Raw genomic sequence first — 23,084 nt, 5'->3', positions numbered from 1 at the left:
TTCATGCTCTGTCTCTCTCTGTCCCAAAAATAAATAAACGTTGAAAAAAAAAATTAATTAAAAAAAAAATTTTTTTTTAATGTTTTTATTTTTTTAATTTTATCTATTTTTGAGACAGAGAGACAAGAGCACGAGCAGGGGAGGGGCAGAGAGAGGAGGAGACACAGAATCCGAAGCAGGCTCCAGGCTCCGAGCCGTCAGCCCAGAGCCCGATGCGGGGCTTGAACTCACAGACCGCGAGATCCTGACCCGAGCTGAAGTCGGACGCTTAACCGACTGAGCCACCCAGGCGCCCCTAGCTGTTCTAATTCTAAAAAAGAAAGGTGGAGGTAGCTTGGGACCAGTGAGGTAGCAGGGGCAAGCAGTGGCCTAATTGTCCTGTTGGGATTTGTTGGCTGATTGGACAGGGGAGAGAGAGAAAGCCAGTGAGAGAATGAAATTGCCTCTTTTGAGAAGCAGGCCTGCAGGAAGGAACAGAGGGTTTTACTCTTGGGATTTTGAGTTCAGCCTCGAAGGGTCGATGTGGCAGAGGCAGTTGGGTAACGGAGTCTGTTGTTGAGGGAAGCTGTCACCCGATGGAGACACACGTTTGGGAGGCCTCTGCACAGAGGTGGTCAAAGCCCTGGGGCTGGATGAAGTCACAGAGAGAATGAGTGACAGAGGGCCAGAAAGTGGGCCCAGGACCCTCCACATCCGGCTCAGGGAGAAGAGGGACTACTTCAGCATCCTCTCCGTCTAGACTGGAGGCTGGATGGAGTTGGGAGGGCAGAAGACCATATTCTCACATTTGGGACCCTTGTAGCTTGCGCCCCGTAGGTCCTGTGCCCATACTGGATAAGGCAGGAAGGGAGCAAACTGTATTAATTCTCTTTACCATCTCCGCTTCGTTCTTAGCAGCCTGGGCGCGGTGGGAAGGCTGCTGATGACAGTACTTATTCCCCTGTGCAGACCACAAGTAGCGGGAGGAGCTGGGGCAGGGCGTGACTCTGCTCCTACAGACTCAGGTCTCTCCAGCGTTCTGGCAGCCACATCTCCGGGTCCCAGGGGTCCTATCCTGTGCAGGCCCGGTAGACTCTTTGCGGAGTGGTGGGGAGGGGGCCTCCTTTGGCTTAGGTGGCCTGAGCTTTATTAGAGTTTTCCTGGCGGCGGCCGCGTGCGGCAAACGCTTGGGGTAGGGGCTTGATGAGCGAGCGGGCAGACAAGGCCGCGGGTGGTTTGAGAGGGGTCTTGTGGAACGAGGTGTGCCGGGGACAATGCACAGGGATGCGAGAGCCATGGGGAAGTATGGGATCTTACTGTGAGAGCAGAGGGAGGCCCTGGAGCCGGGGGTGTGTGTGCACGTGTGAGTGGGGCGGAGAGGGGCACGGGGAAAGCTGAGGGGGTGCAGGAGTGAAGGTGTGACCGGGACAAGCTGAGGCTGGGAGGTGCTGCCCGGGAGGAGCGGGTGGGACTTTGTGCAGGAGTCTGTGGGGAGTGTGAGGGAGAGGGGTCAGAGCGCTGGCCCCGTCTTGGCTTCATCAGCTGTACCAGCTCGGAAGATGGCTCCGGTGCTTTGTTCCTCCTCGACCTGTGTCCGTAGACTGCAGCTGCTGGGCGGTCTTCTCCCTGGACGGGGGAGTTTTCTTTCTCAAACTCACTCTCTTCCCTCGACCCTTCCTCCCTCCTCTGTTGTCAGCGCCATGGCGGAACAGGATGTGGAAAATGAGCTTCTGGATTACGAGGAAGATGAAGAGCCCCAGGCTCCTCCAGAGAGCACTCCTGCTCCCCCCAAGAAAGACGTCAAGGGTTCCTACGTTTCCATCCATAGCTCTGGCTTCCGGGACTTTTTGCTGAAGCCGGAGCTTCTTAGGGCCATCGTGGACTGTGGCTTTGAGCATCCATCTGAGGGTATGCCTCCTGGGTTCTCCCTGCCAGGAACCTCCTCACCGCCCTCTCTGTGGCCTCCTCAGCCGCCTGGCCAGGAGCCTGCACAGAGGGAGCATCTGGTTTCTGGCCGCTCACACGTGCTCTCTCCCTTAGTCCAGCACGAGTGTATTCCCCAAGCCATCCTGGGCATGGATGTCCTGTGCCAGGCCAAGTCTGGGATGGGCAAGACGGCCGTCTTCGTGCTGGCCACCCTGCAGCAGATTGAGCCTGTCAACGGACAGGTAGGTGGTTGCCCTCCCTGCTGGGCCCGAGCTACGTGAGGATCGCTAGCCACAGGTTCCCTTGTTAAAAAACTTCCTGGTGCTGCGTTCTCTTTGTGGGCTTTTATTTTATTTTTTTTAATTTTCAAAAAAAATTTTTAATGTTTATTTTTGAGAGAGGGAGAGAGACAGGCAGGGTGCAAGCAGGGGAGGGGCAGAGAGGTAGGGAGACGCAGAATCCAAAGCAGGCTCCAGGCTCCAAGCTGTCAGCACAGACCCCGACACGGGGCTCGAACCCACAAACAGATCATGACCTGAGCCAAAGTCGGATACTTAAACGACTGAGCCATCCAGGTGCCCCTCTTTGTGGGCTTTTAAAATTAAGTACGGTACTTAGTTGTGACAAAATACTGCCCAAAAGTGATAAGCCAAGAGGAGAAACTGAGAAGTGCCCACGATTTTATTCTCCAGATTTTCACAGCTGTTACTTGGTTATGTGCTTTTCTAGAGTGTGTGTGTATTTACCCAGGTGAGATTGTACCTAACGTTGCCTCTTAAGTGAATTTTGTTGGAGGAGAATCAAGGTGCATTCCGGTGTTGTTTTGTCACACAGGGACACACGCCCTTGGGCTGCATATGGGTGCACAAGCCCTTGTCTCCTTAGGGTCGATGGAGAGGGAGATTCAGTGGGAGGCTGTGGTGGTTGCAGCCCTTGGCGTCATGGGCCTGAAGGCAGGAGCCGCCTTTGGGTGGTCAGGAGCTGACCAGAGAGCAGACTCAGGAAGCTGTTGGTAGGGGCTGCCTCACCAGCTAGGTCTCACTGTGGATCCTGGCAGCAGGAGACAAGCCTCACTCACTAGCTGGGGGGACATAGGGAGTGAATGACAGGCGAAGGGTGGGGAGAAGCTAGAGCATCTGGACCGGACCTTCCAGCAGCCGGAGGTTTGGGGAGCAGCGTGGCAGGCACCCTCCAGGGGCCAGAGCCCGGTGGGCATGGGGCCCCCAGGGAGGGCATTAGAGTGGGCTCTGGCTGGGGTAGGACTTGGGACACTGCCTAAAGTGTCTGTCTTCCGCCTGCAGGTGACAGTGCTGGTCATGTGTCATACTCGGGAGCTGGCATTCCAGATTAGCAAGGAATATGAACGCTTCTCCAAGTACATGCCCAGCGTCAAGGTAAGTCCCTCAGGCTGGACGTACTGCGTGGTCTTCTGCAGTGTTGCTGCCCCGGCTGTAGCCCGGCCAGTGTTTACTAAGCTTGGCCGCGGTGGCTGCCTTTGAGGTTTGCGGTGGTTTAAATTCCTTAAAAGCCGGTTGAATTATGCATGGCCTCCGGAGGCCTGTGCCGGTCCCAGCTGTGGGGCTGCTTTCCACCGGAGTCCTGGCCAGACTCTCAGGCCACTCTGGTCCCCAGGCACTAGGCCCGGGGGTGCTGCTGGAGCCTGAGCCGGGGCCACGGGCCGGGTGGCCGTCAGTTTGGAGCGAGTGTGAGCCTTCAGCCCTTAGACAGGTGAAGGGAACTTTCTCTCCTCCCACATAGGTGTCTGTGTTCTTCGGGGGCCTTTCCATCAAGAAGGATGAAGAGGTATTGAAGAAGAACTGTCCGCACGTCGTCGTGGGGACACCAGGCCGGATCCTGGCACTCGTGCGGAACAGGAGCCTCAACCTGAAGAATGTGAAGCACTTCGTGCTGGACGAGTGCGACAAGATGCTGGAGCAGCTGGGTGAGTGGCCTGCTTGGGTCTAGGAGCTGCTGGAGGCCCACCCCGCCACGCCCCCACCCCGCCATCCTTACAGCTCCCCTCCCCCCACCCAGACCTCAGAGCCAGGTGGGCCCTGTCAGGGCAGGCCGAAGGTTGCCCCAGGGCAGGGTCACGTGGGTGGCTGGCACACAGGCCTCTGTAGACGACTCCAGGGAGAGTTGTAGCCTCGGCACAGTGACCTGCCTCCGAGCCCGAGCTGAGTGAGTCCGGGCGTGTGTCCGTGCCAGCCCTCGGCATGCTGTGGCCTCGCCGCCCGTTGGGTTAGTTCCGGGCCCCGGCCTGCCCTCCGTGAGCCCCGCAGGGCCAGTGGGAGATGGGGCTTGTGTCCCGGGAGGCAGCTGCAGCTCTCACCCCAGCGGCTGTCTCTGCCTCAGGCTCCCCTCCCTGAAGCGTGGCTCGAGGCGCGCTGGCACGGCTGCTCCGCTCTGGCGGCGTGTAAGTGGATGGCAGCTCCTCCCGCGCCCGCCCCGAGTCCAGCCCCTCAGGCACCTGGGACTCGCCCCTCCCGCCACTCGGCTCACGCCGCCCTCGTCGTGGCGCTAACGACTCCCTGGCACAGGTTGGGAGGAGCTGGGGCTGGTCTCGGGTGGGGGTCGCCGCGCGGCAGGCGCTCACGCCCACCCGTTTCTTGCCCTCCCCACCCAGACATGCGGCGGGACGTGCAGGAGATCTTCCGCCTGACGCCCCACGAGAAGCAGTGCATGATGTTCAGTGCCACCCTGAGCAAGGAGATCAGGCCCGTGTGCAGGAAGTTCATGCAAGACGTGAGTAGGGTGGGACGGCAGCCAGCCACGGCCTCGGCGCGGCACCTCTGGCCCTCCTCGGTTCCGTGTCCTGAGCCGCTGCTGCTCCGGGACGCCCACACTTGCCTCACCGCACAAGAATGCCGGGAGGCCCCGGAGCCTTCCTTCCCTCCTGTGTCTTGTCAGACTAGGAGCTGAGCTTGGTCTATACCTGAGTCAGAGCCGAGCTTAGATCAACGATTGGGAGAGAGGCATTTATCGGGGTATGCAGGCCCTCTGGGAAGCATCGCAACGTGGAGTCCTTCGCCGGAAGGTTCTGGGCAGGCAAGATGCCCAGAAGTAAGCCCCGCCTGCCCCTTCCTGCACAGCCCATGGAGGTGTTTGTAGACGATGAGACCAAGCTCACGCTACACGGACTCCAGCAGTACTACGTCAAGCTCAAGGACAGCGAGAAGAACCGCAAGCTGTTTGATCTCTTGGACGTGCTGGAGTTTAACCAGGTGACACCGCGTGGCTGTCCTGGGGTTCCGGGCCTTGGCGAGGCCGGCGCACGGGGGCTCTGGCCCTGACCGCCGCTTCTTGCCTCCCTGCCTCGCAGGTGGTGATCTTCGTGAAGTCGGTGCAGCGCTGCATGGCCCTGGCCCAGCTCCTTGTGGAGCAGAACTTCCCGGCCATCGCTATCCACAGGGGCATGGCGCAGGAGGAGCGGTGAGTGGGTGCCGCCCTCGGGCCCGCAGCAGGCCCCTCAGCCCCTCACAGGGAGTGCCGCTCGGGAACCCCATGTCTAATGGCCGCCTCTTGTTCTTCCTGTGCCCAGCCTGTCACGCTATCAGCAGTTCAAAGACTTCCAGCGGCGGATCCTGGTGGCCACCAATCTGTTTGGTCGAGGGATGGACATTGAGCGAGTCAACATCGTCTTCAACTATGACATGCCCGAGGACTCGGACACCTACCTCCACCGAGTGAGTGCCTCCACGGAGCTGTTACCTCCCTCACGGCCCTCTCTCAGGGTGGGGGTGAGTGGGGATGTGGCCCTGCTTGTCCTCAGATCCCCATGTTGTGTCCCTGTGACCTGACCCCCCTGACCCCCTGCTCCTGTCACCCTGCAGGTGGCCCGTGCAGGACGTTTTGGGACCAAAGGTCTGGCCATCACTTTTGTGTCCGATGAGAATGATGCCAAAATCCTCAATGACGTTCAGGACAGGTTTGAAGTGAACGTAGCAGAACTTCCTGAAGAAATTGATATCTCTACATACAGTAAGTGTTGGGGGTGGGGGGGGGGGGGCTGGGCCCGGACAGGGACCCTCTTCCCCGTCTCACTGGCCTCCCCTCTGTGTGTCTTACAGTTGAGCAGAGCCGGTAACCACACGCCTGGTGGCCAGAGTCGCCCTGTTTCCTGAGTGCTGCTTCAAGTCCTCTTTCTAGGCACCAGTGGGGCCTCCCTTTTTACTGTTTAAAAGCTGTAGATTTGTGTAAGAGTAAAGTTTTATTACGGAAGTCTGTCTTCCACCCTGTGTGTTGCTCGGCTCTCAGCTTTTCGTGGATGTAGCAGGCCTGGCCAGGGAGCTCCACAGCAATTTTCTGTATCAGTAGGACATTTAATTTTATGTGTCGATGTTGAAAAGTTTATACAGATTAAAAACAACAACATACAACATTCACAACTTTCCAAACAAGTGAGAGCCTTCTGCCTCCAGGAGCAGATGGGCTTCTGTACCGTGAGCCTCAGGCAGTGGGGCTGGGAGGGGCCCTGCTTTTCCCCCACCCTTGGCCTCAGTCGTAGCTTAACGGGGAGCTAGAGCCCCAGCACCCTGGCCTCTCGTTCTGTAGCAAAAACAGACGAGGGGAAAGGGCCTGGCTGGGCACAGCGTCCTCAGTCTGACAGGCCTGGGGTAGCCGGGAAAGGCACTGCGGCCCTGGGCCAGACTCCTGCCCTCACCCTGGGTCCTGGCTGGGGTGGGGCAGGGAGGCAGCCAGCAGAAGCAGGCCCGGTGGGTCCAACTCTCCACTGGGCTGGGTGTTCTGGGCTTCCTGGGCTTTGGTGCCAGACTACAGCTGCTGCCCCCTGCTTTCTGTGGTGCACATGTGGGCCGAGGCAGGCTGACGGAGGGAGCAGAGGGGCGAGAGAGGAGGGGACCGTCTTTCAACACGTGCAAAAGCTGCTGAGGCCACAGGACCTCCTGGTCTGGTGGGAGCCGCGCTGTCACATGCCGGACTCCGAAGGCCTGTGGGCCTGGTAAGAAAGGTACACTGTGAGCACAGAACCTGGGCTGGGTGCCCTCTGGCCCAGCACCCCTACCCCAGGCTCAGCCCTTACCTGAGTCTGGTTGGATGAGGAGGTGGTGAACTCCGAGTACCTGTTCCCGGTGACCCAGCCGGCCCACTTCCGGTACTCCTCCCTCACCTGTGGGGCCCAGGGAGCCAGGTTAGGGAAGGGGCAGGCCCCAGGCCGGGCCCCAGGCCCCAGCCCACCCCCCACAGCCCGGCCACAGCCCACCTTCTTGTTGAGCAGGCAGTGGAGGATGAAGAGGAAGAAGCCTTGCAGGCAGTTGAGGACGGTGAAGGTGTAGGACAGCACCCAGCTGTGTGGGTTAAAGAGGAACAGGCCGAAGACCCAGGTGCTGCCCAGCAGAAAGAGCTGAGCGACAGCTGTGATGGTCAGCACCCTGCAGAGAGGACAGCGTTGCAGTGGGGGAGGCCCCCCTCGAGCACCCTCTGCCCCCTGCCAGCCCCTTCCCTGCCCTCCACTCTCACCTGGCCTTCTTAAGTTTCTTCATGTCTGGGTTGATCTCAGAAAACTTCTGCGTGAGTTTCCAGACAGTAGTCACGAAGATGACAGCATTGAACTGGGTTGGGGGGCAGGTAGAACTGGCATTAGGGGGAATCCCTGGGACTGTGGGGGCGGGGGGGGGGGGGGGGGGAGAGCTGGCCCAGTGTGGCTGCGCTCCTCAGGTGTGGGGTGGGGGCAGCTACCAGAACGATGAAGATCACAGGTCCCAGGAAGCTCCAGAGGAAGCCATCTTTTGGGTCCAACCAGCAACTGGGTGGAAAGGGAGGGTCATGTCAGCTCCCCAGAGGGGAAGGACACTGGCCAGGACCGTGGTCCCCTGCCCTCCCATCGGACCGCTCCGCTGCACTCACTAGAGGGAGCGGCCGTAGCGCTCGTGTCTGACGGCCGCCGAGATGGCCACGATGAGCAGGGGCACCCCATAGCCGATCAGGTAGAGCCAGCACTTGTTCAGGCCCTGGCCGTGGAACACGCGCACCACCAGGAAGTAGAGCTCCAGTCCCTCGAGGCTCATCCAGCAGAAAGCGGCCAGGAAGCAGTAGTGCAACAGTCCGGCCACCAGGCGGCAGCGCAGCCCCACCTGCGGGGCGGGGGCGGGGCGACGTCAGTACGGGGCGGAGCCGCGCCCCGCCAGGGCCCTCGGGGCGGGCGGGGACGAACGGCCACAGCTCTGTTGTGCCGAGGACCTCGCGCGGGCGGAGCGGGCGGTGGCCACCCAGCCCCGGGACTGGACGGGGCTCTCCCCCTCCCGGGCCCCGCCGGCCTGGGGTTCTGGTGGAGGTGAGACGTTCCCACCGCCCCGGACCTCACCTGGCCGCCTTCGTTCTCGATGCCCGCCAGGAAGATGGCGGAGCCCACGAAGAGGCAGATGCAGAGATGCAGGTGCACGGTGGTGCGCGAGCCCTGGATGGGCCGCACCAGCAGGAAGGTGAGAATGCATAGCAGCAGGCAGACTAGCGACAGCGCTAGCCCCACCTTGGTGATCAGGGCCAGCCTCGGGTCCTAGATGCAGGATGGGGTGCGTGGGGCTCGGTCAGCGCCCTGAGCCTTTCCTGCCCTCCTTGCGGGCCCCACCACCCGGACCCATCAGGGGCCTGCCCTCCAGGTCTCTGGAGATCATGCACTCGCCTCCCCCCACATCCCCTGCCTTCAACGCTTGAACAGGCTTGCTTTGTGTCTCTTCCTAAACACCCACCACCGCTCGCAATGCACGCCCACAACCACGGATGCACCAGGGATCTCAGTTCCTCCTGATGGGCCTCCCCGCGCTAAGCCTCAAGGCCACATTCTTGTTTCTAACACTAATGGTCCCACCTCTCTGACCCTCCTCGCTCATCTCAAGTTCTACGCCTCCTACACGTGGCCACCTCTATCAACTCGTTGAAACCCGCCTTTTTGTCCTTCCTGGGCTTTTGGCTTGGACCAGAGCCTTCCATACTCTGCCTGGCCCATTTCAATTAAATGCGTGGCCCAGCTTCTCTGTGTATCTCTGAAGCCACGTATAGAGCGTTGTACTCCCTTTGGAGCTTTTAACGATTATTTAACCACCGGTTCCAGATGGACAGTCAGAGGGGCGCTAGCCAGAGCAGTTGCTGGGTCCCAGGGAAGGGGCTGGGGGGCATGGGGTGGGACCACTGGGGCTGTGTGACCGTACAGAACCAGCTGTCTGTCTCACCTAAGCCAGGCTTGCCACCTGTGGGCTTTTGAGGGCTGCTCACCTCTATGTCATAGTGGGCCATGAGGACGGCAAAGCTGCTCAGGTGGCTGCACTGGCACGTGGTGCTGTCATTACTGGTGCCCCGGGTCCAGCAGCCCGTGGTGTTCCAGTGCCCTCCGCCCCTGTCGTCACTCTTCCAGAATGCACACACCAGCCCCTGCCGCGGTCCGGGCGTCTCCATCTGCAGGCAGGCGGGAATCGTTGGAGAGGTTAGCCTGGAGCCCACTCTTGGGTCCTGGGCTTGGTTGAGCCCGAGGAGGGCTGTTTTTCATTTGACAGGTATTTACTGAGCGCCTCCTTTGCTGTGTCCCCTGGTCTCGCACACAATGAACAGGGCTGACACAAGTCCCTGCCCTTTTGGGCTCGGCATGCCAGTGGGGGAGACCGATGTAAATAATGAACCCGATAAGGAAACTAGATGGTGTGTTAGAAGATAGTAAGAGCTTTTAAAAAGAGAAACAGCATAGGGGAAGGTGGGGCATGATTACAGACTGTCATTTTAAATGAGGTCAAGGAAGACCTAAAAGAAGAGGTGACATCTGAACCAAGACTGGAACCAGGTAAAGGACTGAGTCACCTGGGAGACGGTGTGTCTCACACAGAGGGCACAGCAGATGCAAAGGCCCTGAGGTCCGTTTGAGGAAGAAGCAGAGTAGGGAAGGAGTGAGCAGTAGGACTGATCCCCCCCCACCAGAGGACTCACAGGGTGGGAGAAGGCGAAGGTGACCGGGGAGTCCAGGTGCTCGGTGTTTGTGTTGCTCAGAAAGACCAAGTTGACGGCTGAGAGGAGCTTGTACTGGGCGCCACGGACAGGACCTTGGTGGAGATCTTTTAGCTTAGCTTTCGTCTCGGGGTCCAACTCCAAGGAGGCGTTGGCCAGCAATTCCTGCATTTTCCAGCTGGAGAGGATGCCCATCACGGTGGGGCCTGGGGGGTAGACAGGCCGGCCACTACCTTCTGCCCTTCCTCCTCCCACGCCTCATCCTCCCTCCCAGGATGTCTATTCAGGCCCTCCAGGATGCCATGATGCCTGGGATCCCGGGCAATAGGTCAGTTTCCAGGTGTTGCATATTTAGAACCTCAACCCTTGCCACATCCCAGCTCCTCCTCCCCTTTCCCACGGGAGTCCCCTCCGGATCCCCGCCGTTACCTGAGTCCCTGGCTGCGGTTGCCACAGCCCAGTCCAGCAGCATCCGTGCATGGCTCTGGCCTATGGTGGTGTATCCGTCCCCTTGCTCCTGGATCATCAGGGACAGCTCTGAGAAGAGAGGGGCAGTGATCGGGGGCTCTGGGTGCCGGAGGAGGCCCCGGGCAGGGCGAGGTCTCACCTGTGTTCAAAGGGGAACGGTAGGTGAAGGAGGCTCCAGGCATGGCCTTGGCCAAGGTCCTCAGGACTCTTTCAAGCTCAGAGAGGAGGTGGGTGGCCATCTTGTGCCTTTCAGGCAGGGCCAAGGCGTCCAGGTCACTGGGGACTTCCAGCAGCTCATCCACTGACGTGATGAGGTTCTGGGGGGATGGGTGACAGCTGGTGGGTCACTGCCCCGCAAGGGCTGCCTGACTTCAACCCGCCTCTACCTAGGGGCACACTGCAGAACCACCTGGGGTTGCCTGGGGGACAGGCACGGGCTTCCTCCCAGGCTCTACACCTGCACTGACCAGCAGAATTGCCACAAGCCACACATGGCTATCCAGCACTCGAAATCTGGGTCCACAGTGAAATGGGAATAATTTTGAATCTGCTGGGTTAAATGCGATCTCCACATCAATTTCACTTGTTTACTTTTGTTTATTTTAATGTAGCTACTGGAAATTTTTATTTTTGTTTGCTTTTTTAATTAAAATTTTTTTTTGATATATATATTTAATTTTATTTTTTAAATTTACATCCAATTTAGTTAGCATGTATAATTTAAAAAAATTTTATAGCCATCTCTACACCCAGCATGGGGCTTGAACTCACAACCCCAAGACCAGGAGTGGCACGCCCTTCCGACTGAGCCAGTCAGGCGCCCCACTACTGGAAAATTTAAAATGACATGGGCTCACATATTTCTCCCCAGCTTAGCACATAGGCTAAACCTTAACACATCATGCTCACCGTGTGCCAGGCACCATTCTTTCTTTGAGCTTTGCTTCTTTTAGTTCACAGAAACCTTCAAACCCAACTGTGTAAAGCAGGCACTATTTTCAGACGAGGAGAATGAGGCCCAGAGAGGGGGACTCACTCGTCTGACGTCACACAGCAGAAAGTGGCAATCGGTGGGGCAGGGTGGGTGGGATGGGGGGGATTTGAGCCCTTGTGGCCTAACTAGGGAGGCGAAATTCTTGACGGCTGCATTCTGTGCCTCTCCAGTGTGCGTGTGTGCGTTTTAAGGGGTGTATGTATGTTTGTGTTTGTGCTCATGTAACCCCTGCTTGGGCTGTCTCCACTCACACGGAAGCATCCCTCTGCCACCCCATGCTGTCCACGGGTCCCCCGCCCCCAGCGCCTGCTCTTACCTGGATGGTGTCCTGAGCCAAGGCCGGCTTGAAGTCTCTGCGCAGAACTTGGACTTTTTTAAAGAAGTTGGAGAGTCTCTGGGAAGAGAGGAGAAGGGGCGGGTCAGAGAGCCTCGCGTATGCGTGTTGGGGTGGGGGTGGGGAGCTTGGGGAAATTGGGGGAATGAGGCGGGCAGCGCAGAGGGATTCCTGCCTCCTGGCCCCTGCTGGGGCCACCCACCTGGCTCTTGATTCCAGGGGGTTCGGTCCAGGCAGGGAAGGACATCTCTGCAGGCGATAGAACAGCCATTTATTAGGTGTGAGAGTGTCTGTGCGTGTGTTGGGATGGCGGCTGGGGTCAGGTCAGACCAGGTACCTTGACAGGTGGTGTTCGTTTGCTTATCCTGGAATCCGGGTTTGAGCTCCCAGCCACGGCGGCAGCGGCACCTGTATGAGCCCACGGTGTTGACGCAGACTGTGGAGTTGTGGCACACAGGCGGCCGGGAGCTGCACTCGTCCACATCTGGGGACACAAAGACGGGACTCGGGCCCTTCTCCTTCTGTGTCCCGCCCCCTTTCCCCATATTAGTACCTCCCACCTTGGCTGGAGGTGACGTCCCCTGCCGACCCCACATCCTGGTGATGCAGGAGTTCTGGGAAGTGTGGGGAGGCCTGACACATAGCACGTGAGCCCTGTACAGATGTGCAGGTTGTGAACTATTGAAACACCTTTGTCCCAGTTGGTAATTAGCTGCCGCCTGGGGTCTCCAAGGAGCCTGCTCCTCAGTACCCCGGCTCCTTCCCCAGGATCCCCGCCCCCCCCCCAGATCTTTTCCCATCGAGCCTCAAGAGAATTAATGCTTGGCACAGCAGGGCACCGCCAGCATTCATTCTGCTTGGGTGGTGTGGGTGCCACTGAATACGCATGCAATCAGCTGTTCTGAGTGTGGTCTCCAGGATGTGGCATCTGAGCTCTGGACCTTCACAGACGGTGTTGTTTGGGCCATTGGGGGACCCAGGAATGGGCTTCCAGCCAGGGCGGCAGCGGCACTCATAGCTCCCAATGTTGTTGAGGCAGTGGGTGGTGTTGTGGCACGGGTTTTGCCCCGAGGTACATTCATTCACATCTGAGGACAAAGCCAGAGGGTCAGGGTCCCCTCCGCTGGCTGCACCCACCTCTCACTGCCCGGCATCAGGGACCCTGCTGTTATTGCACGTGCTGCCCCCTGGTGACCTTCAACCTCAATCTCAGTGCACCTTATGATGGCCTCCCTGCAAGATGGGCGTGGCAGGGACCATGGTCCCCAGTTTACAGGCTGTGAAACCAGGGGGGAAACTGAGTCATGGGGACCGGACTTTCTTTCCAAGGACTCTCAGCTACTCCCTCCCCAGCTCTGGCCCAGGCCCCCTTTTCAGGAGCTGGAAGCGACACCCTCCCCCTGCTCCCAAGAGGCAGGTGAGGAAGGGGCGAGACCAGGGGATGCTCACAGAGGCGGGGGGCTCCACAAGGGAACCCCAGGCCCGGAAGGCCCTGCTACCTCCCCGCTCTGTGGTGGGCCTTCTGGGGAGGCAGATGATTGGGCCTGCTCCGTGGGCTGCGGGGTCCGCCTTGGCCCCGCCCCAGCTCCGGCGGAGCCTCACAGCCTCACAGCGTCTTCCGGGGCCTCTACCTGAGCACACGTTTGGGTCGCTCAGGTTGAGCTCCAAGCCGGGTGGGCACCTGCAGGTGTAGTTGCCCTGGGTGTTGATGCAGATGCTGCGGCCTTTACAGAGTCTGGGTTTCCGCTGACATCTGTCTACGTCTGCAGGGGGAAGGAGAGGGCGTTGGAGGCCTGCCTGCAGCTGTTTCCTGGGATAGAAGCATCTGGAAGGCCCCGCCGTCTCCTCCTCAGCGAGCGGGGGTGCCTTTTCTAATTCACATGGAGGCGTCCTAGGGGCGAAGCATGGTGGCCCAGATGTTCGGTTGTCCAGATGTGGCAGGAAGCAGCCTGAGTCCTCCCGTCTGCCTCTCTGGGTGGCTCCCAGCTGGGACAGGGACGCATGACCACCCGTGTCCCAGCCTGAGGACTTGGACAAGTCCAGGGTGGGCCTTCCTGGGAGCCGAGTGCCAGGGAAATGCTGCACACCAGACCAGGACCTGTCAGGGCTCCCAGCCATGGCCTTTACCCTGACTCCGCCAGGGTGGCCGCTTGCTGGCTCAATTCCCCTTGGAATCCCGGTCACCCTCAGGGGCCAGACGGCACGCTCCCATCCACGCTAACTCTGAGACTCCCGCGCCACGGAGATGAACAGGTCCCACACCCAAGCCAGGCCTGTAAAAGACGAGGCTTTGGGGCAGGGGCAGGGAGAGGAAGGATGGACGGTGGGCGCCAGGCTGGGGTGGACGGTGTTGCTGATGTCCAGTCGGGCGGCCTTGGGGCAGTGAAGATGCCTTTTTCCCATGAGGGCATTCCCTAGACTGGCAGGAAGCGGTGAGGATCCACGTCTGAGGGAGGCCAGCAGCGGGCGAGGACTGGAGCAGGGAGCAGGTGCTGGTGGGCGAGGCATGGCAGATGATTGTGTCTTCTCGGCCCTTGGGCTCCCCCCAGGGGGGCAGACACTGGGCCCAGCCGAATGGGGCTCAGCCTCTATCTTCTGTCCCTCAGGAGAGGGCTGGGCCTGGGGCAATGGTCCTGGATGACAGTCTCCCTTGTCATCTGGTCCAGAGGGGGAGCCTCTTGGTTCACCTGACTCTCCAAGTGTGCAAATGGTGGCGGGTGGGGGAGGGTTGCTGTCACCTGGCCCACCCCAGACACAACATCCTCCGGGTCCTGGTCAGCCGGGCTGCCCTCAGGCCCCTGAACCAAAGTGACTGGGGAGGGTGGGGACGGAGCCTTATGCGGGGAAATAGAGGAAGGCCCAGTGGTTGAGAAGGGGTGGGAGTGGTGGGGGCATCAGGAGGGGCCTTCTCCAGGCAGGATGCTGGCTAGGGCAGGGCTGGCCAGGGGCTGCGGGCCTGCCCTCAAATCTCCATCCTCCCGCCTTTTCGGATGGGGTCCCTGGGTCCATCATGGCCAAGGGTCTGAGAGGGCTGCTGATATGGCCAAGCCCGTGAGGGCTCTGGTGGGGGCGGGTCTTGGCCGGGCAGTTCCTGATGGTGGCCAAGAGGACGAATCTTGCCCTGGAACGCACCTCCTGTGAAGTATCTCGAATGCCGCCTGCCTCTTGTTTTATGCAAATAAGGTGCCAGGGAGGCAGGGGGTACGTTCCAAACATCCAGAGGTGGCCCTCTGGGGAGGGGCCTGAGCCGGGGGGTTCAGAGAGGTGCGGGTCGCCAGGTAGGTGACAAGGACATCCTTTGATGCCTGGGGAGGGCGGGGCAAGGGGCCCGCAGAGCAGCCTGGGTCTCCCCTGCCTGTGGCCAGACGCACTGCCACGACATGGGTGATGCGTCCTCGGCTGCGACAGAGGCTGAGCCCTTCACAGAGCTGGGTCTTCAGGTGGCACGTCCTGGGCCAAACCAGCAGAGACTATCCCTTCCCTGTCACCCAGCTTGAGGTCCGTGGCGGTCCCTCTCCCGTCTCTTGTTATGTGTCTACCCAGCCGCCTGACAGAGTCCCCGTCTCTCAGCCCTGGCCTGTTGTAACACAGCAATGCAGCCCCTCGATAACCACAGGCACCACAACAGTGGGTGGGTGGCATTGCCTGTCCAGGCACACTGGGTGGCATTCATGATCGCCATGTGCAGTTGTGCAGGTTGCTCGGTGCACACAGGCATCTGGCCCGGGAGGCAAGTGGGAGTTGAAACCCGGCCCGCTCTCCATTCCCCAAACGTGCTATATTCACCTGGAAATGAGGGGCTTTTTCCATTTCCATTTCCATTTCACGCTCTGTCCTCTGGCGAGGCCACATGTCTGGGCCGCAAGATTGACCCACAGGGGCCCCTCGGGACCAGCATTGCCGGGCTCCACGGAAGTGCAGGTGCCCCCTTCCCTCCCACCAGGGAGGCTCTGCAGCCCTCTGTCTGCTTGCAGGGCAGGAAGGGGCTGGGAGCAAGGCTGTGGGCTCTTCCCTCCACAGTGGCTGGCGGGGGGCGGGGGGGGGGGGGGGCTTGGACCCTCCTTAGAGTCCTCTGGACCCTCAGCTCTGCCCCGTCCTCACCTCACTTCTGCTCTCTAACCCCCTGTGGCCACTGCTGCCCCCCACCCCCAGCCCCCTGAGGATGCCCGAAGCCCCTTCCGCTGCCGGCTGTTCTCCCTGGAAGGGGGGCAAAGCCTGGTGATGCGCGGAGGCTGGCTTCTGGGCCTGAATGGTGTCCTCACTGTGCAAGACCACGGCAAGAGATGGGGTTACAGTGGGGTCTCTGTGCCCACCCTGGGCACAGGCCCTGGGGACGCCCTTCCGGAGAGGGTGCATCAGATCATAAAACCCAGCAGCCACCACTGTTCTGTGCTTTGCTGCCTCCCTTCCTGGCAATTCCATGAGGCAAGCGCCATTGTCACACCCCCCCCTTTTTTTTTTACAGATGGGTAAACTGAGGCACAGAGAGGCGGGATCACTTGTCCAAGGTCCCCCAGTTAACAAAAGGCAAAGCTGCTTTTGTTTTCATGTGTAAAAACTAGAGATTCTTTTTTTTTTTCTTAACACAAAATCACGATAATATCACATCTTGCGCATTAACGGTGATTTCTGAGTAAGTATCCACACAGCTAGGGTCACACACACAGCTATCAAGTGGCAAAGCCAGGATTCAGGCCCTTGTCCCTCCCGCTACCCCGCCTCTCTGTGCTGGTGGCCCAGGAACAGACATACCTGTCCCGACTCATCCCGCCCCCGGGATGCTTTAGCAATGGCTCTGGTCACCCCAAACCTCGTAGACGGGGAGATGGAAGGTGTGAGGTGGTTCTTACCTTGACATGTGTTCTCACTCTCATTCCTGAACGTTTTTGCCCCAGAAGCAAGCTGGTATCCGGGGCTGCATTCGCAGTGGTAGCTCCCTTCTGTGTTCTGGCAGTCTGCAAATTTTCCACAGGACACTGCCAAGGGTGGCCCACACTCATTGATGTCTGGAACACAACAGGACAAAGGGTCACCTCCCAAACGCATGAGTTCCTGTGGGGAAGAGATCCCTACCCCCGGCCTGACTCCCCAGCATGGGGCCCCACGCTTCATCAGTGTTTTTTAAGAAATGATTAGACTCTTGGGGCGCCTGGGTGGCGCAGTCGGTTAAGCGTCCGACTTCAGCCAGGTCACGATCTCGCGCTCCGTGAGTTCGAGCCCCGCGTCGGGCTCTGGGCTGGTAGCTCGGAGCCTGGAGCCTGTTTCCAATTCTGTGTCTCCCTCTCTCTCTCTGCCCCTCCCCCGTTCATGCTCTGTCTCTCTCTGTCCCAAAAATAAATAAAAACGTTGAAAAAAAATTAAAAAAAAAAATGATTAGACTCTTGAGCTCTACTGCAGAGGCTGGGCTGCAGCTGGAGCAAGCCGTTCCTGAAGCCTACGCATTCAGCTCTGCTCTTCTCTGCCTTCTGGCTGGCAGCCCAGATTTGAGCACAGCAGGGAGTGCTGAGATGTGGGGTGGGCGGCATCTCAGCATCTTCCTCCCAGTCCTGGAAGGGCAAACTGGAGCATAGACTCCAGGGGTCCTGGAGACCCAGCTCCTCTCTCTCCAGTTTGTTCACTTCTTATTTCCCACCTTTATATCTTTTCCCTTCTCTTTTCTGTGCCCTTGATAAGAGTCCTAAGGCCAAAGGCAGAGACCCCAACCGCCACTCACATCTCCCATGGGCACTGGGCTATGCCTCACCATCTCCATGCCCCACCCCCCCACCCCCCACCCCAGGCCCCTGTACCATCACAATTCTCCAAGCGGTTGGTGAAGATGTCCCCAGATAAAGAAGTGAACCCCGGAGAGCAGCGACAGGCCGTGGCGTTGACACATCTGGAGTTCAGGGGGCACCAGCGAGCACAGTCTGTGGGGATGGTGACCACAGTTGGAAGGTGAGGTCTGAGCCAGGTGCTGGGGAGTTGGCGGGGGGCGGGGCAGGATCATCTCCAAAGTTGGGGTTGCTGGGAGGGGCGGCCCTGGCCTTCCCCCTGCATCAGACCTCTCCTGCCTCGGCTGTGGGGGTCCAGGGCCCCCTCCCCAGGCTGTGGCTGTGGCTGTGGCTGACTTTGCCGCAGACTCACCACTGGTTTTCTGGGATTCAGCTTCGAACAGGGTCCGCAAGACACACAGCACTGGAACAGAGACAGAGGGTGTGTGTTGTTGGGGGGTTGCGGAGGGGAACCCAGAGCAAGGAAGGAATGATGGGGGCCTGAGGGTGACACATCTGAGGGCAGGGGGCTGCTGAGCGCTCCCAGGCTTGGGCTCTGTCCATCGCCTAATGAGAGAGCGGGCAGCCCTCCCTGGACTCCAACAACCACGGCCAGAGTGTCTGCGACCTGTCGTCTGGGGATGGGTTTCGGACAGGGTGGGGAAGGGACCCAGCTGCGGCAACAGTTCAGTTGGCGACAGGTGGCCTTGGTTCGAATCCCAGACATTGTTCCGGTTGCCTCACTTTTCGGTGCCTCAGTTTCCCCATCTGCAGAATGGGGATGTTAATTGGCAGCATTTCTTGGAGGCGTGTGAGAATCAGGCTCGTGGATACTGCCTGGTGTGTCCAAGTTTTACCATCGTTATTCCTTCCTATACCAGTGAAGGGGTTGGACCAGGTGTTCGAATCTCTGATGCTCCAGCCCCCACACCCTGGCTCAGGGACACAGGTGCACGCACACCACACCCACATCTGTCAGCCCAACGACCGGCTTGGGACCCAGTGGTGACATTTCACCCCAGGCTCCCTGCACACAGGAAGACGCTGTGGGCTCAGTGTGGGGGGTGGTGCTCGTCTCCCGCCGTTCCTGCTGTTCAGGGGGACCCTATTCCCACGGCATGTGTTTGGGGGTCCTCCTCAAGTCAACAGGGGCTCTAGAGACAGGGAGCTCCTTGTTCACCAGTGAGAGAGACAAGGAGATCGTGATGGAAGAGAAGGAGAGGGGGAGGGGGGAGAGACAGGGAGAAAGGGAACAGGACAGGTGGAGGGAGAGAATCAGGCAGAAGTTAAGGCTGTGCTAGAAAGAGATGGACAGAAATCAGGAGCTTCCGGAAAGAGAGAGACTGAGATGGCAGAGATTGGACAGAGAGACAGAAATGGAGAGATTGAGAGCAAGATAGGGAGACGGATACAACTAGAAAGGGGGGTGAATGGAAACGGGGAGGGAGGGAGGGCGGAGGGTGCTTCAGCAGCAGGTGGGGGCCTGGGAAGGGCTGGGGGAGACCTCCACTCCCTGCCAGGCTAGGAATGCTGGCGAAGCTGGGGAGACCCCGATTATCCAGGGAGACCCAAAGTGGGGTGGTGGGTGGGGGGATGGAGACGGGGAGGGAGGGAGGAAGGGAGGGCATGAGTCACTTCCTGGGCCGAGGGGAAGGGATGAGTCACATTGTGTTGCCCCTGGATGGGGCTCCTAGGGGAATTCTGGGGTCCGTCGTTGTGAGCACAGTTGGAAGGGCTGCAGCGGGTGCAGATGGGAAGGTGCCCTGACCCCTCAGTTCCTGTGTCCAGACTTGATACCCCTTAGGCCAAGTGGAGCCAGAGGACCCCCCCCCCCCCCCGCCTCAGGGCCCTCGAGTCAGAGTAAACTGAGGCTAGAATGCCCTTCCCCTCCCTCTAAGGAGGATTCCTTCCTCTCTTCCTCCTCCTCTCTGGCCACAGGGCTTGGCTAATTCCCCCCTCGGCCAGGACCCAGTTCCTCTTTGCAAGACAGACCACAAAATGACCCTCCCTGGCAGTATGGGCCGTGGCTGATCTGTTCCCAGTTCCCAAAGCCCCAAGTAGCCACTGTCATGCTCAGAAATGCCCTGGCAGGTTCCGGTTCCGTCCATTCTATAGATGGACAAACAAGGTTTGGAGCCCAGGAAAAGCTCAGGAAGAATCTGGTGGAAAAAGAGGGGCCAAGGAAGGTGGGATTGAGCTCAAGTTCCCAGACCCTGGCGTGGAGGGGTCCTTTGCACCCCAAAACCTCCACTGGGGCCTGGGCGGGGCTCCTCCCCAACCAGCAAGGCTGCTGGGCCAGGCCGGCTCCATCTGGGGCCTTGGAAGTCACCCAAACAGGAGCTGGGAGAGGAGCTGCTGGTCATCCCCTCTCTGTCCCATCTGGTTTGCATTGCAGGCAATTCTTGTTTCGGGACCCTGGGGTGGGGCCGGGGCAGTCACTCTCTTGCTCCTCCCGCTAAGGAAACCCCCCAGCCCGTACGTCTGACCCGCCAGTGTCCAACCCAGAAGAAAATAATAACAAATTAAAATAAAAACCTAAAGTACTGTTTGCTTAATTCTTAACTGTGAACTCCACTCCCTGCCAGGAATAGTTTGGGCACAAACTCACTCAGTCCTTAACTCTGTGAAGTGAAGACCAGACTCGCCCCATTTTCCTGATGTGGAAAGTGAGGCTCAGGGGCTCTGTGCGTGGCCCCAGTGACCCCCCCCCCCCCATCAGTTGTGTCCCACTTAGACTCCTGTCCCTTGCTCCGGAGGAGAGCAGGGGTAGGGGTGTTGGGGGAGGACCTGAGCTCACGCCTGGCACCCTGGGCCAGCACAGGGAACCCCCCCTGTCCCTGTGGCCCAGGGAAGCTCTGGTCTGGGCACCCCCAGTGTCATTTCTTCACTCTCTTTGTTGCCTGGTTGCTCAGGCAACGAGCTGCCGATAACCGTTAAAGCCACCCTGGGTGGGGCGGGAAGGGAGGCAGGGTGGGGGTGGGAGGAAGCTACAGTAAAATCAAGTTCAAACCCCTAGCGGGCAAAATTCCTTCAACTCACAGGGGAGTCCTGGCTGGGACTGGGGGAGCAAGAATGGGGTCTCTGGGGCTCCCCCTGTCACTGAGATAGTGGGGGACATGTTGGGAGTGCCCCCCCCGCCCCCGCATTAGAGGGGTCCTGGCTCCCAGGTCCCCAGCACTGCCCATGCCCTATATTAAAAGCAGTTGCCTACAGGGCGCCAGCACTTACTTTTTGCCCCTTCCTTTCCCCATGCCTCAGTTTTCCCTCTTAAGGAGCAGCCTCCAAAGTGTCTCTAGGACAGAGCTTAGAGATCCCTCTGAGTGGGAGTGGGGGGTCCCAGAGCACCTTGGGAGTCTCTGCCAGGGCAGGGGGGTGCCTGGGCACTGCCAGCCCCTCTCTCCATGTGCCCGCCTGGCCATGTGGCTTCTTCCTGTGCCGCGGGCCCCCCCCCCCACCCCCGCCCCAAGCTGCCAGCCACACCTTCCCTTTCTCCACGGTGAAGGGAGTGTCAAGGCTCCAAGGGGTGCTTTCCGCAGCCCCCTCGTCCCTCCCGGGGGGTCCCCAAATTCTCACCGTAAAGGAGGAAAAAGACGCTGTGGCCGGTGCCTCCCATGGTCTGAACCCGGGGCCGGGGGAAGCAGAGGATGGGCAGGGCAGGCTGGTGTCCCCAGGCTGGGCAGCTGCGTGGTGTCCCGGGGCTGGCCCAGCCTTTATTAAGGGGGGGGAGGACAGCCGCTGGCCCAGGGCCCTCCCCGGAACTGGCGGGGCAGCTGGAAGCCAACAGGAAAATGCAGTAAAAACACAGATCCAGGGGCGTAGCACGGGCTCTCTCTCTCTCTCTCTCTCTCTCTCTCTCACACACACACACACACACACACACACACAAAACCTGCCCGCAAATCCTCTGTCTGCTTTTCCACCATTTGAGCGGCTGACAAACTCTGGCCCCGTGTGTGTGCACTGGGCGTATCCAAGGGGAAAGTGGGGACGTGTGGGCAGGAGTGGGGAGGGAGTCTTGCCCAGGGCCCCCTGGCTTTTCGAAATAGCTTGGGGCTCCCGAGTTGGGCATGGCCCTGTGCTCACTGCCTTGCCATGCCCGGGTCCCCAGTGTCGCATCGAAGCCAACCATAACCCCCATCCCTGTTTTCCGGGTGAGGAAACAGGTCCAGAGAGTCCAGAGTCCCACGGGAGCTGGAGAGGCCCGAAGGGGCCCTTCATGGGTGCTAGGCCGGCACCAAGAAGAGAAACGGCAGAGCCTCCGGGCCTCCATGCTTCCAGAGCTGGCCTTTCTGGGCCAGCGCTTACCTTGGTGGGAAACTTGTATTTCAGGGGCTTCTGGGCAGCAACAGGGAATCACAAGATAGAAGAGTTGTTTTCTTTCCTAATAAGTCACATGACTGGCTTGTCTCTTGAGGCGTCTAATAATTTTTTAAAAACGCGATTATTGGGGCGCCTGGGTGGCGCAGTCGGTTAAGCGTCCGACTTCCGCTCAGGTCACGATCTCGCGGTCCTTGAGTTCGAGCCCCGCGTCGGGCTCCGGGCTGATGGCTCAGAGCCTGGAGCCTGTTTCCGATTCTGTGTCTCCCTCTCTCTCTGCCCCTCCCCCGTTCATGCTCTGTCTCTCTCTGTCCCAAAAATAATAAATAAACGTTAAAAATAAAATAAAATAAAATAAAATAAAAATAAAAACGCTATTATTTATAAAGTGCTTCTTCATCTCAGCCAGGCCTGATTCTCCTAGAATTATCTATGCATCTGTTTGAGTTCATTCACTTTGCAAAGCACCTGCAAGGCAGGCGGGACTATGATTCCTAATTTACGGAGGGGGAGACTGAGGCACGGGTAAAAAGGGGCTGAGCAGAGACGCATATGCGGGCAGCCTAGTCCCTCCAGTCCCTGCCAGAGGTCCAGAAGAAAGTCTCTACTGGGTGCTAATTTGTCTTTAACACCTGGCGCCCCTGGGGCCCTGGGGTTGGGGGGGGCGGGGTGGGGGAGGGGGCAGTATCCACCCGGAGGCCAACCAAAGGGTTTTGCAACTAGGATGTCAATCTAAAGTTTCCTTTTTAATGTTTCTTTTTTCTTTCCTTTTTTTTTTTTTTTTTTTTTTTAATGTTTCGTTTTGAGAGAGAGCGAGAGCAGGGGAGGGGCAGCAGAAGGGCAGGTCAGGGGACAGAGGATCCGAAGCAGGCTCTTTGCTGACAGCAGCTAGCCTGATGTGGGGTTCTAACTCACGAACCTGAGCCAAAGTCAGACGCTCAACGGACCCAACCACCCAGGCGCCCCTCAAGTTACCTTTTTAAATGAATGGTTTCAGGGCTGCAAAAGTGTCGAAGATTAAAGAAAATAGGAAGTGCAGGATAGGGCGAAAGGGAAGGATAGTTGGTCATGGGAAAAAAAAAAAGTCACCAATGGCTGAAAGCAGAGAAGCATTATCCCAGAGATGCTGGAGCACCTCCGCCCCGGGAGTTAACCCCTTCCGGCGCTCTCCCTCCCCTCCCCCGCTGTCCCTTTGTCTTGGGTCGGGCCTGGGAAGGCTTCTGCCGCAGGCACCCAAGGGGCTTGGAGGCAGAAGAGGACCTGGCTGGAGGCTGGGAGGGGAGGGGGCCAGACCAGGTCTGGAGTGGGTTTGGGGCTTTTTCCCAGAATCTGGAAACCAGCCTCAGGGCTGGACATCACCTCC

At 59.0% G+C, this 23,084-nt stretch overlaps 2 protein-coding genes and 1 long non-coding RNA gene across 6 annotated transcripts in view; 2 read left to right on the top strand and 1 right to left on the bottom strand.

Annotated features, from left to right (window-relative positions):
- Positions 1-6,126, top strand: part of DDX39A (DExD-box helicase 39A) — an 8,839-nt gene extending 2,713 nt beyond the window's left edge. For both annotated transcript variants that reach the window (XM_040450152.1, XM_040450153.1), the window contains exons 2-11: positions 1,676-1,887; positions 2,020-2,147; positions 3,207-3,299; positions 3,664-3,847; positions 4,532-4,650; positions 4,998-5,129; positions 5,228-5,337; positions 5,447-5,591; positions 5,739-5,886; positions 5,976-6,126. In XM_040450152.1, the coding sequence (XP_040306086.1) occupies positions 1,680-1,887; positions 2,020-2,147; positions 3,207-3,299; positions 3,664-3,847; positions 4,532-4,650; positions 4,998-5,129; positions 5,228-5,337; positions 5,447-5,591; positions 5,739-5,886; positions 5,976-5,992 (1,284 nt within the window). In that variant the 5' untranslated portion in view covers positions 1,676-1,679 and the 3' untranslated portion in view covers positions 5,993-6,126. The remainder of the gene's footprint in view (positions 1-1,675; positions 1,888-2,019; positions 2,148-3,206; positions 3,300-3,663; positions 3,848-4,531; positions 4,651-4,997; positions 5,130-5,227; positions 5,338-5,446; positions 5,592-5,738; positions 5,887-5,975) is intronic.
- An 80-nt stretch (positions 6,127-6,206) lies between these two features.
- Positions 6,207-21,139, bottom strand: ADGRE5 (adhesion G protein-coupled receptor E5). 3 transcript variants are annotated; one of them, XM_040450137.1, is made up of 20 exons: positions 20,978-21,139; positions 17,778-17,828; positions 17,441-17,560; positions 16,502-16,657; positions 13,283-13,414; positions 12,593-12,739; positions 11,989-12,135; positions 11,854-11,900; positions 11,634-11,711; positions 10,463-10,640; positions 10,285-10,392; positions 9,838-10,061; positions 9,136-9,315; positions 8,228-8,419; positions 7,771-7,997; positions 7,603-7,669; positions 7,384-7,475; positions 7,127-7,295; positions 6,947-7,033; positions 6,207-6,862 (listed from the first exon to the last, which is right to left on the bottom strand). In XM_040450137.1, exons 1-20 carry the CDS (start codon positions 21,015-21,017, stop codon positions 6,833-6,835), a joined length of 2,472 nt encoding a protein of 823 aa, XP_040306071.1. In that variant the 5' UTR covers positions 21,018-21,139; the 3' UTR covers positions 6,207-6,832. The 3 variants fall into 3 exon arrangements, with proteins under 3 accessions (XP_040306071.1, XP_040306072.1, XP_040306073.1); XM_040450138.1 differs by lacking the exon at positions 13,283-13,414 and having other exon boundaries at positions 20,978-21,132; XM_040450139.1 differs by lacking the exons at positions 12,593-12,739; positions 13,283-13,414 and having other exon boundaries at positions 20,978-21,132.
- LOC121014115 (uncharacterized) lies at positions 17,494-21,843 on the top strand. The gene is made up of 2 exons (XR_005783045.1): positions 17,494-17,593; positions 21,561-21,843. It is a non-coding gene; the product is annotated as an uncharacterized LOC121014115 (long non-coding RNA).
- The last annotated feature ends 1,241 nt before the right edge of the window (positions 21,844-23,084 follow it).

The sequence above is a fragment of the Herpailurus yagouaroundi genome, unplaced genomic scaffold (assembly GCF_014898765.1).
Source record: "Herpailurus yagouaroundi ecotype Mexico unplaced genomic scaffold, PumYag 200, whole genome shotgun sequence".
NCBI classification, from domain to species: domain Eukaryota; kingdom Metazoa; phylum Chordata; class Mammalia; order Carnivora; family Felidae; genus Herpailurus; species Herpailurus yagouaroundi.
The sequence above is the reverse complement of the archived record's forward strand: the minus strand, read 5'-3'. Positions and strand labels throughout refer to the sequence as shown.

Excerpts from the sequence above, each read along its gene's own strand:
- ADGRE5 (XM_040450137.1), bottom strand. The coding sequence starts at position 21,017 with ATGGGAGGCACCGGCCACAGCGTCTTTTTCCTCCTTTACG. Across the intron at positions 7,476-7,602 it reads CTGTGATCTTCATCGTTCTG|TTCAATGCTGTCATCTTCGT; the intron begins GTAGCTGCCCCC and ends CCCCCAACCCAG. Across the intron at positions 7,034-7,126 it reads ACTGCCTGCTCAACAAGAAG|GTGAGGGAGGAGTACCGGAA; the intron begins GTGGGCTGTGGC and ends TGGGCCCCACAG.